We start from the raw sequence: 13,238 nt of genomic DNA on the forward strand, positions 1-13,238 counted from the left end.
AAAACCCACACAATTCTATCTAGATGATACCGGCAATGCTTTGGAAAAGTTATGGAAGGATGGAATGCAGAAAAGAAAATACATTGAATTAAAGAATGGAGTAAGGACGGAATTGGAGCAAAAAAAATGCATTTACATTTCCATAGTCAAATGAATAGAATGATTTCATCAATAGACTGAATTGCTTTTTCAGCCCCTACACTCTTCTGTTTACTTTTCTTTCTTTGCTCTATTTCTCTCTACTTTAGTCCATTTTCAAGCCTCTCCTATCTGTGGAGGGTTGTTGAACTGCTTGTCAGCTTGTCAGCTCGATACATGCGGCAGTGATAAAAATACTGGTATATAAAAACACCGAGCGACTTGACTTGTTAGCTGCACACTGATGAGTAGGTTACCGCTGCTGTGCTTTTCTATTTTCTGGGGGCTGCATTATTGGACTGGGGCAGGAAATAAAAAAAACTCAAACACATGCATATAAAAATGCACAGAAAAAATATTTTTCATGTGTGGCATTTCCCAAGTAAGTAGTAATTGAATCTGTGTTTTGGCATGTGCATTGTGTACGGCGTGTGCATAGTTAAAAGGCAGAGAAATACAGGGAGAAAATAATCTGTGTGTCGCTGTCTAGTGTTGCTGTCCGCTTGTGTGAGTGTGCCTGTTTGAGTTTAGCTCCATAGACTCACAGTGTGTTGATGATTATAGTTGTTTTCAGGGAGAGAAATGAATAAAATAAGAACTAAAAACTCACGCAGCGACAGTCAATCTAAACCACTCTCCCTCCTACTGAGCTCTCTCTCGCCCTCTCTTTCCTGCTCTCTTTGGGTCTCAATCTCTCTCTGGCTAGTCCTTTCTACTTCTCACACAAACACACTCTATCATTGCTTCGCTTGTCTTTCTCACTCATCCACACCCTGCCACACACACCATCTTACACCCCACACAAACACACACACACACACACACACACACACACACACACACCAGGGAGCAGATCAATTGTTACAGTGTTAGTCGGGCAGGAAACCTGTAATTCACTTCATTGGCTGCAGAATAAACCCCTGATTACATACAATCAATGTGATAATGGCTAAAACACATTCTGCCCAATGGGCTGCCGGGCTGTAAAGACCGGCAGAGGAGAGGAAATGTGAGTGTGTGTGTGTCTATATTCCTGAGCGTATGTGTCCGTGACTGTGTCTGTGTGTTTAGACACTCCTTCTAGGTATGAATTTTAATATAACAAACACAAACCTACACACACCTTTGCCGCGCACGACTATCCACAGACACATACACGGGTGTGAAATGAATTGGGTAAGACTTACAGAGGCACACTAGTAGGGCTAAAGCTGTTATGATGCTTCCTGGGGTTTATAAAGTTGACACACACAATCGCACACACACACATGCACGCACGCGCACGCACACACACACACACACACATTGTGTAGATGTGAGTGGACAAACAGTGGGAAACAGCACACACAGGGCAGGCTCAGCCAAACACGATTGATTAAGAATTATGTGCTTTCCAAACTGCAGACTGCAAACTATTCAGGGATATCATGTTGAGTCAGGTGATATCAATGTATCTCATCTATTTTCAATCTTCATGCTGTTGTTGAAACAGATTCACGTATGTCCGTCTTCTCTTTTCCTTTTTCGGCCTGTTTTCTTCTCTGAAAAGGTGATTAAATCAAAAATTTTTGAGGGAATTCCTTTTTCCAGTCAGAGTCTTCCTCGGCCTGAATAAAGGATGATTTGGATTTGACAGTCTGACTGCATTGGTACAGTTATTTAAGTGAAAAGATACGAAGAGGTTGAGCTTGTTCAAGGCAAAAACGTTAAGGCAGTGCACTGCGAACCCTGTGTGTGTGTGTGTGTGTGTATGTGTGTCAGATGGGAATCTTGATGATTTAGGTCATTTTCTTGCGGAGCAGTGGCTGATAAGTGTGTTGCTGCCAGGCACTATCTTTGTCACCACGTCTCTCTCTCTCCATACCTCTCTCTTTGTCTCTCTCTCTTTGCCCCTCTTTCTGTCTCCTTTATCTGCTGTGTGTCATTGTATTTGTAAGGGTGGTTGTCTACTGTAAGAACAGTGCTTCAAACCTCTGAAACAGCAGGAGTACAGTTAACAGTTTGTCTGTTAGCTATATTCAAGCATTGACTGGCTAAATAGTCAAATCCATACATTACAGAAAAATTGCATGTCTAAATCTGCTCTCTGTTGGACTTGGCAGACTAAATTGCACACCATATACTTGGAGTGTTTGTGCAGGGGTATGAGGGATATACATTGTAGGCTGGTTCCTGTATAAAAGAAAGGTCATTGATCAAGGTGAGTGTTCGTCTGCCTTTCTGTGTGTGTGTGTGTGCGCGCGCATGCGTGTGTGGATTAGCAGTGTTATCGCTGAGCATTAGGGGTGCAACAGCTCTTCCAAACAGTTACCGATGCTTGCCATTGTAGCAGACACACATGCATTCATACACACACTCAGACACACATTTGACCATTCGTGTACAGTGAGACATACAGCTCCCCTACACTCCCTCGCACTCTTTCTGTCTCTCTCTCATACTCACACAGATAGAGACCCGGGCAAGGTGCCGTATCAAATGAAATTGCACAGAAGTATAATAAAAAAAAGTGTTTAAAAAACAAAATATCCCCCATCGGATTAAAAACACATTTTATTAAGCAGATGGTGAAAGAGGATTTCCACTCTAGTAAATATGACAGGGCTTTTAAATGTGACACGGGAGGGAGGCAGACAGAGGGGAGGGGAGGAAGAGGGAAACAGACAAGGAGGGAATGGGAAAAGAGAGCGCAGTGCTGCAAAAGAGAGGAGAGATAGAGTGAGTGAAGTTAAGGGGTGCTCAATCTGAGAGAATGAGGGGAAAAGTGGAATAAAGGAGAAAAAGAAATATAGGAGGGGAGAGAGAGGAGGGGAGAGGACGGGAGAGGAGCGTCAAAGCTGCATTCTTTAAGCAGATCAGATTTGGGGAAATTGGGCTGTCACTACAGGATTGTGATGATTTACACCTATCCATCACAGGGAGAGAGAGAGAAGCAGAGCTAGAGTATGTACAATAATGCACAGCATCTGTAAAAATTGAGGAAATCTGTCCTAAACAGGCTGAGTTCACATCTTACTTTTCAAATGAACATCCTATATCCTAATAATGCATTTACAAACAGGAAGTAGATACACTATTTTCTTCTGTCATTTCTCATTTAATGTCAATATTAATGATAGGCATAAATATGAAGTGATTTCTAGAAATTCAGCCAATTCATTACTTTTACTTTATGATTACACTACATGACAGGTATTGTGGGTCAAAAGAACAAAGCAAATGTCTTGGATTATGACTAAAAAAATAAATTTCCTCTGACATCACCCAAATATATTAAATAAGAAGTTGAGAGTAAGACCCGACCCTACAGGCAGAACATTTTGCTGCTGCACGTTTTGAACTGAATTGATCTGTATTGTCACCAGCTGCTGTTGACACTCGTCCCCTCTGCCTCCTTGCCTCTCTTCCCTCTCTCTCCCCTTGCCCTCCTTCCTCCCCCTCCCCCTCCCCTCACTGCTGGCTGATGCACCTTACTGCCTCGCTCCTGGACCATCTGTTAGGGAATCTAATTCACATCCAGTCATAATCAGGTTTTCTGGAGTGCCCACTGTCTCTGCCTCTCTTTCTGTGTCTCTGTCTCTTTCTGGTCTGCCTGCATCTCTCTGTCTATTTTATATTCTGTCTCTGATTGCCTGTCTTTCATTTACATTGTCCACGTCAGTCTGTCTTAATTCTGTATTAGGACATTGAATCTTCCTCTCCTTGTTCCTTTCTGTACACTTCCTCCAGTAAAAAACACAAAACTGGCACCAGTGCAAGAAGAATGATACAACAACTTCATCTGATCTCATTGTACGAATTTTTAGGTTTTAAATATTTTGGTTGTATTACACTATAATGCATATAATGCACTACTGCCTATCTTTGCAGAATTAGCTTTGCTTGCACAAGGTTTTATACTTTGCTTTTCTACAAACTCATTATCTTTAAAAATAATAACAAACTGCAATGTTTTAAATACATTTTAATGGTAAAATTAATATTTAAGCATTAATGTGACATCGTCTGAAAAAATTAGAAACCGCATAAATGCAGCACCTTAACTTTGCATATTTGTGTGTGCATAATAGTGTAGGTATGTGTGTCTGTTTATCCATGACTGAGAATAAGGCGAGCTGAGGTGAAGGGGGTGGAAGTTAATGAGAGGTGAGTGTCTGAAACCCTCTTTCTCTCTTTCTCTCTCTCTCTGCTCCGGCAGTAATCCTCTTCTATAAATCTGCAATCCAATCAGCGTTGTCCACACTTACACACACACGCACACAAACACACACACGCACACACACACACAAACACACATACACACACAGAGCTGTTGGGAGGCCCATCTGTGTGTTAAGGCAATCTGCTTTATCATTATGATTACATTGGGTTCAGTTTACAGCAACGTGTGTGCGTGTGCGTGTGTGTGTGTATGTGCCTGTGTGTTCTGTGTTGTGTGTGTGTATTCAAGTGCACCCTGGCTGCCTGACATTAATCACATTCCCATGGTTTGATGGCCTAAATAAAAATAGGAATAATATTGTTGCTGTCCAATGAAAACTGCAGATCCCCAAAAACAAATTAGGAATTTCGTCAGAACTCAAAAAAGTTTCCATGAATAAAGGATCCACAAAACAAAGCGCATGAAAAGTGTCCACATTACTTTAATACATTACTAAAGAAAACAGTTTTTTGATGGATTTAATGAGCGAATGCCATTCTCACTCTCAGTCGCAACAACAGAAAAACAAAATACTGTTACAAATAAAAAATAATTTACATGCTTTTTGAAATGCTTATATTTTGGCTACAAATACATAAATACTGTTTAATAACAAATTAAATCAAATTAAAGTTTTTTTTTTATACCAAGGCTGCATTAAGTGCATGTTTGTGTGAGAACGTGCATGTTAATCGTGTGACTAAATCCCATCAACACAGTTGGAGGTCAGACATCCTGGCGAAAGTGGTCATGTGACGCTTGTGTGAATAAAATGCACTCTTTCTACCATGTGTGTATGAAAATACAATGTATGTACTGTATGTATTTGTATTTGTGTGACAGGGCAAGTTAAGTTGTGGTGAATTCATCCTAATTCACCCTAATTAGTTACTTTAGTTACAGTAGCAAAAGCACAGGTGTAATTAATCAAATTAATGAATTCCACTTAGCTGCTTCAGTTTCAGGGTCCTGGTATTGTTCATGCTGCTTCACTGTCACACTGTCATATCAAGTCAAAATGCCTGCTGTGAAAAAGGCCCATTGTGAGCTTATTCTTTACCATAAACTGTCTTTTTGTTCTGATTCATAACATTAAGTATCAAGTTGTGAACTTTCCCCAACTGAGGAATATTGTTGGGTCACATCTGAGTCTTGACATAGTTTTGGCAGTTGAATTCACAATTACAGCATTAACTGTTTTAACTTGGTCCAAAACCAAATGCGGCAGAAATAATGTTTCCCAATTCATAGTGTAGTGTGTGTGTCTCTCTGTGTGTGCGAATGTAATGTGTGACCTCAAGCCATGGCGTGACTCCCTAGCCTCTGGCAAACCTTTACACCTCTCATCACCAGACTTCACTCTCTGCCAACACACACACACACACACACACACACACACACACACACATTTTGCTAGTAATACTCTTGTTGGTGATTGGCTGAGAGTCTGCGTGAGAATGGCTTGCCAGACCTCTAATTGGCTTGACCCAGACTAACCCTGAAATCCTATTGGACTAAGACTTCCCAGTCTACAGTGTACACATGAATACGCACACACAGACACACATACACACACACACTTAAAATTAAAGGGCTTTGCAAAAGCCTACCAATGCACTAATCAATAATGTTCTATTAGGCTGCAACAATACTACAACAATAAAAGCATAATACACGATCGTAATGTTCATTTAGGTAGTCATGTCCGTTAGTGAGATTGTACAACATAATGTTGTTTGGTGGCAGAATAAAGACATGACCACTGACTGAATACATCAAATCCTTATTCATCAGTATAGAACAAGAAATAAAGAGAGCAGGAAGTTTATCTGAGCACTTTTTCCTACAAATAATGTCAGTTCAAATAATTTGTTAGAGCCTGGCCACAGCAAGCCCAGGTGAGAAAAAATATAATAAAATCTAAATGTAAAGCAGAAAACACACACATACTCATGCTCATTTGCATATAATAGTGCAATAAGACTGAATTATGCTAATTATAATATACAAAACACATACTTACAATTACAGCTTTGCAATCTGGGCATGTGGCTGTTATCCAGGGGAACAGAATAATTAAAAGACAGAGAGAAGAAGGGGCCGAGAGGGAAGAAGAATACGAAGAGAGGGAAATGTGTCTGTGTTTCATGCGTCACACATTTGCCGTGTTTAAACATGAAACAAGCAGCATATTTACCGTTTATGTTCTAAAAATGGACCATGGCAGCCCTCAGTTTCACCTGCCTCAATCAACACAAACCTAGAACTGGTTTCCACTGGAGAACTTTAAAGTGAAATTTCACTTTGGTTAAAACTTTATATGCTTTATTGCACATGCAGATGGCATGGGGGATTACTGTTATGGTAAAAGTAACTGTCCTTCAACCAAATGATATGATTTAAAGCCTCTGTGCTGCGACACATTTGCACTACTGAAGTGTCCTTGAGCTGGAAGTTAAATCCCGCTGCCTTGTGATACAGCATATATACTGTAAAAGTATTAGTTAAAAGATAGTGCTATAGGTGAAGTGTGTAGCAGTAGCCACAAGGGTTATCCAGGTACTATCATTTTAAAAATATAATATTTGCCTTTAGACACTAAGCAAATACACACACGCATGGACACAGACATACAGACACACACACAGACGAAACTTTATCTGATAGTGGCAGATGAATAGGCAGACAGAAAATGGGGAGAGAGAGTGGTATGACAAGCAACAAAGGTCGCAGGCTGGAATCAAACCGGTGACAGTTGTGATCATGTGGGACACACTGTAACTACATGGCTGCACTTTAAAGATTTAAATCTGCTTTCTGCATGCGTAATATTGCCTTTTGCATCTAGTGACACAAAAGCTGAGAAGCTTTATCGTGTCTATGCAGAAAATTTAAAATGTACTTCAGTCAAAAGGAGAACCTAAATTAGGAAATAAATCAATGAAATTGAAGAAAAGCACAAATACATAACACTCATATTCTAATCATAGTAGAACGTTACCTCTCTCAAAGCTGTACCACTCTCACGCACACACACGCACACACTCACTGACCACTTAAAACACTGGCTTTTGATGTCTCAAACTGCTTGCCTTTTCTTTCTCTTTCATCTGAGGTTTATAGAGGTCAAGTGTGGCTTTTGTGTAAAACACAACTTAACAGATACATAGATTCTTTTTCTTTCGCGTCTCTCTCTCTGTCTCTCTTCGTGCGTCTTTGGTCCTGTCGTCATTCCGTCTTACCTGGGGTTGTAGAGGGCATGTGCGTCTCTCATGTGGTTGGCCTCTAGTGGATCGTAGCTCTGGTGCATCCTCCAGGCGCCAGCGCCGCATTTACTATAGGTTGACTTGGAGTTATCTTCACTGCTGCTGTTCACCAATGGTCCCTTCGATAAGTTCATTCTGTAGGCAGGGGCAAAGTGAGAGAAGGAGGGGTGAAAATATGGCCAGTGCAACAGAACAAGGTAAAGAAATGGCAGGTGGGAAAAAGCAGCTCAGGCCTGGCCTTTTAACAGTACTTGAGTGGATTAGTTATTATTATATGGCTATTCTAGTGTCAAGAGAAATCTGTTAAAAATTTGCTAAAAATCGTTCAGGGACATTCAAATAGTGCATATCATGTAATAAAACTTGAAAACATGTGGAGAAAAAATAAATGGAGAAACTTAATTAACAATTTCAAAGTACCAGAATCTAGTAGAGTAAAAACGACAGCATTACAAAAACATGAACATCTCTAAAAACTGTACTAAAGATCTTTCAACATTCAATACATTTTCATTAAACATTTTTAACATTTTATTTTTTCTTTCTTTCTTTTTTTTTTTTTTTAGAACAGGTGAGGGCACTGACAGGGATACAAAAAAGAAGTAAAAGGCTTCCAGAAAGATATAGAAAAACAAAGACAGTACAAATGTTCTGCAGTGATGCAGTGTGAGGAAAATAAATTTTTAGCCGATGGAATGTGTAGTTAATGCACACACAACAGACACACACACACACATTAAAACGTATGCTTTCTCCCGGTCTGTATTCCCGCGGTAGATATAACAGCCACAGTATACGCAAACTGTTATACGAGCAAGCAACTACTGAGCACATGCAGACAGTCAAAAAAACACAGGTCCAAAGACACGTAGAACGACTGTCTGACGCACAGGCTGACATGCTGAGAGCAACGACAGGCAGGCAGACAGACAGCTGTCAGCCGGACAGACAGATGCACAGAGGACGGGTTCTGACTTCTAACCAGTACACGAGACTTTTGTTCACGTTAACATATTTCTGTCGAATACATCTGTCTGTGCCCACATGCATCGCTGGACGCGTCAGACTGCTAATTGAAGCACACCCCAGCTGTGTTTAACGTCAGAGGAGTTTTACCAGTTTTAGCCCTGGAACAGGCTTTCAAACTGAGGGAATAAAAAAGTAAAGGCACCGGAGGAGCGACTGCTATCCATCAATCAAAACCAGCGCTGTCGTCAGGGGAGGAGCTGTTGTCAGGGTGATAAGGTCACCGTGGGCAACAGAATCAAAATCATCCACTGCAAAAAATAAATTAATTAAATAACATGGCGTGAGAGAAAAAGAGGGACAGGACTTAGAGTGGATGTCAAAGAGAAGGAGAGAAGGCAGGGTTTGTGATAAAACTGCCTGGGTGGCCTACATTTAAACCAAACTATCAGGGGAGAACGCAGCGGGGCTGTTGAGAAGAAAAGCACTTTATTACAGGCGGACAAAATATAGGAAATACAGAAACCATTTCAGACTGGGGAACAGATGTCAGGACACAACTGGTAATAAAGTGATCCGTCTAAAATAATGCAAACTGCATAAGAGATGCCTGCTGGCGACGCTAGAGGCAAACCCTGTGCTTTGCATTTGTATGTGTTTTGCATAATGACAGATAAGTTCAAAAAAAGATGATGCTTATTCTAAAACTGATCTAAAAAAGCGAAAAATGATTTATTATTGATACTCAAAGTTGAATCTTTGCTGAGCAAGTCTACTGATTTTAACAAGAACACTTTTCCGTTGGTTTTTGAAGAATCCTTTCACTGTCAGACAATCTGGGAAATCTTTAAGCCACAGAATGAGCTAAATAGCTACTATACAAAATAATCTGATTTTCTGATTGCTGTGGATTTTTCCTGTCGTCACCACATTCCTGTGTGCGTGTTGCCTCAGACGTAGTGTGTCGGTAAACACAGCAGGATGTTGGTATGTGTCACAAGCTGATAGACACATGTTTACCACACAAACACACACTACACAGACATTTGTGTGTGTGTGTGTGTGTGTGTGTGTGTCGTCCCACTGTGGGTTCCTGTTTAGGTGAGGGCCATGTAGACAGACAGGTAGACAGACCAATCACTTGTCTGACAGCCATCCCTCCCTCCATCCACAGAGCTGGGTCAGCTCAGTGAGAGGTGGAGGGCCAGGGTGTGTAATATGTAGGTTTTAGTTCCACTCTGGTGAATAGGAGGAATCGATATCTTGCTGCTGCTGCTGCTTCAAACACTTATTGGCTTTGGTTGCGGTGTCACAATGCTATATAGACAGGCAACACTTAATACTGCTTTTTTTATTGGGGAGAGTCCTGGTGTGACACCAGACTAAGGTACATCCAGTACCTTGTACACGTGATGTTGTTGTTTGAATCCCAATCCCTGACTTCCCAGTCACATGTTCAATGAATTGTCATAATAGACAAAGTAAAAGTACAGTAGAGATGAATACAGGAAGAAGAAAGGAAGAGATTCAGCTGACATTTGAAGGGTGAAGTAGCTTATTATTTAGCTTTACATCCTCATTACCATAAACCATGAGAAGTAGTTTTATAAAGAAAAGCTGACTTTATCAAGTTCTGAGATGAATGACCATTACAATATTTTAGCTGAACGGCAAAAAGCTTTTTGATTTTGCAGAAATCATTCTCCAGTCTGCCATCTGCATTAACCCAGAGACTAAAACTGTTAGGGATTACAAAGAGAGATTCTGTTATATTACATTATACCTTATGGCAAGGTAATCGGATATTTTTTCATGTCTTTATTCAATCCAGAGGATTAAATTTAGGTGAAAAGGCGTCTTAAAATCAGCAGATTTTAAATCAGGCATTAACAGTAGTTTGTTATTCAATTCAATACGGGAAATTCTTTCAAGAGAAAAAGTACAATACACACATGGTGCTGGTGCTGATCTATACATGTAAGAAAGAAAAATCAGAATTTAACACACCAAACATTTTTCTCTATCTGTAGAGATTATTTTAAGGAACCTGTCGTTTTAGGGATACATATAGACCAAGTAAAAATCTCTGCTCATTAATATTTATATGTGCGTACAACGTAAAAGGAGAGAATAACGGGGGAGAGTATTAACCTATGTGATTCTACCTAACCTATTTCACGCTCCTGTCAGTACATGTGAGCGGCACCAGCACACACATTGTGGATGTAAGAAGGTTTGTGTGCGGGTGCGTGTGCGAACGTAGGGAGATCATGGGTGTCTTTCTGATGCTCAGTGACTCGCTCATGTGTTGCTGGCCCATCTGTGAACAGAATGACCATGACACAGTATGTGTGTGTGTACGTGTGTGTGTGTGTGTGTGTGTGTGTGCGAGACGTGGTGATGCAGTGATTGATGAGACAGTTGCCATTCTTGCTAATGCAAAATGCACCTATCCCTGAAGGGAGCAAATGCCACAACACACACACACACACACACACACACACAGGGCTAAAATAGCCCTACCTAATTACCCCTCTAGTTGGGGCAGTGTGATGTCTTCCAGTCACATGCATATCCACAAACATACATACACATAGTTTCATAAACAAACACAGTTGCACGCACATATGAGCAGTGACAAATGTTCAGTTTCTTGCATTTGAACAATAAAACTGTGGGGCCCATGATATTTTCCATCTCTGTGCTCTTGGTGGTAAATGGTGGTGAAATGACTGCACGTAGTATATACACTGTTAATTGCTCGAAATAACAATGTCAGAAAATTGTAAGCATGTGTGACATAATGATGACATATTTGTCATCAGCATCAAGTCTCCTAAGTAGTGTCGACAAAGACATGTAAACATTTGTATGTGTGTGTGTGTGTGTGTGCGCGTGTTGGGGAGACATTAAAATTATCATTGGATAATCACAGATACTGCCTGCATAAATATGTTTGTATACAAATGTTTGTGACTATGTTTCTCTTCGTGTGTCTGCACGTACATGAGGGCAGGTGGGGTTCGACGCAGCCCTTTGTGTGTCTGAGTGGATGTGGATGTGTGTGCGCGTTAGCGTTAGCGACGGGAGCTGTTAGCGGGGCAGGCGGCAGATGGGCTGTCGGCCTTAATAGGGACTGAGCGGGTGCAGAAAGGTGACAGCTCCACAAGGGAGGGGCATGCAGGGAGGGAGAGTAGGAGTGTGTGTGCGGGTGGGGGGTGAATGGTGAAGGAAGACGGGGATAAGGGGGAATTGAATTATCTGCGGAGGTCAAGAAAAGTGTGGATCAGCTGCGTAGAGGAACGCACCTCCTGGGGGCAAGAGGTGTTTATGTTGAATTTATGCAATATGCACATTTGGATATATATATATATATATATATATATATATTTTGACTGATGATAAGTTTTGTTGTCGACCACATAATACGTGAAAATATTTGAAAACAGTGATAGAAGCTGTGGGTGTCGCCGCACCTCTAAATATATAAAGTGCTGAAAGAAAGCGTTTAGTTTGCTTATATTTTCATTTAACTTCCAACATATAAAAATGAAACGTGCTGCTAGATTTTACAAAGTACAACTTAAGTTGTCCTGCGCAGACTTAGAACACACAATAAAAACACACAAGAATAGGGGCCATACACACAGGATAACTGAATTGCTGGGACAATTAAAGGGGTAAAGAAGCAGGAGCACTGTCAAGCTGCTCATCCTGTTGTGAAAAAACCTACAAATCAGCAGCTGTGTGTCCTCAACTGATTTGTTAAAGACCTTTACTTTCCCTCAAATATACCTTATGATGTGAATGACATGATAAACTTTCAAACATACATTTCATATCATGCATTTTACACAGAGGGGCAGAGATGACGTACCAATATGTTTGCAATAAGAGAGTTTTTTAGTAAGTTTTGCTTGTTTGTTTTTGCAATATAACAAACTGCTTTATCTTTTGTCAGTGATAAATTGGGACTGAGCGAGAAAGAAAAAACAAAAAACATCAAATGACAAACTAAAGTCACTATCTGTGTCAATAAAATATGTATCACATTTTGTTCATTTTGAATAATTTCGATGTTATGGTGCTGAACTTCTACATCTATTGACATTTAAAGGCAATAAGGAGTTATGAGCAAGCAAACAGAGGAAAATTTAAAAACCTTTTTTTAGCAGTTTCTCCTTGTCCACAAGAATTCCAGTGCGTACCTGAAAAAGTTTGAAAACAGTGATCGAAGCTGTGGGCATTACCACACTTCTAAATATATAAAGTGCTTTTTGCTTTCATGCTGCGAGATGTGTTGTTTAGTTTGCTTATATTTTCTAAGGCTTATGTGGAATATTTTCATTTGGTCTTCAGTGTATAGCTACTGCTACTATAAAGGCTTCTCAAGTCTTATTGTTGCTGTTTATTTGCAATCTGATTAAGTTGGTAAATTACACCAAAGGAGTAAGACACCAAGTGCACATGTGAGAGACGGGAGGAGAAAAGGGAGAGAGAGGCAGACACACACACAAAAAAAAACTAAAGAGAGAGGTGGGGTGGTGGGCCGGCCTGTCATTCTCTCCCCATCAGGCACACACATGAAGCATGATGAGAGGATGAGAGGAGGGATATTTCACTGTCAGTCGGAAGGCAGCATGGCCATTCATTTCCTTCTCTCTCCC

General features: G+C 40.5%; 1 protein-coding gene across 3 annotated transcripts in view; it reads right to left on the reverse strand.

Moving 5' to 3' along the window:
- The window catches only part of esrrga (estrogen-related receptor gamma a), a 65,965-nt gene extending 58,314 nt beyond the window's left edge, over positions 1-7,651 (reverse strand). For 2 of the 3 annotated variants that reach the window (XM_041934231.1, XM_041934224.1), the window contains exon 1: positions 7,582-7,651. In XM_041934231.1, the coding sequence (XP_041790165.1) occupies positions 7,582-7,649 (68 nt within the window). In that variant the 5' untranslated portion in view covers positions 7,650-7,651. Of the gene's footprint in view, positions 1-6,362; positions 6,443-7,581 lie in introns of those variants that run through there. The other variant, XM_041934238.1, reaches the window with a different exon arrangement.
- Positions 7,652-13,238: the final 5,587 nt, after the last annotated feature.

The sequence above is a fragment of the Chelmon rostratus genome, chromosome 1 (assembly GCF_017976325.1).
Source record: "Chelmon rostratus isolate fCheRos1 chromosome 1, fCheRos1.pri, whole genome shotgun sequence".
Taxonomy (NCBI): Eukaryota; Metazoa; Chordata; class Actinopteri; order Chaetodontiformes; family Chaetodontidae; genus Chelmon; species Chelmon rostratus.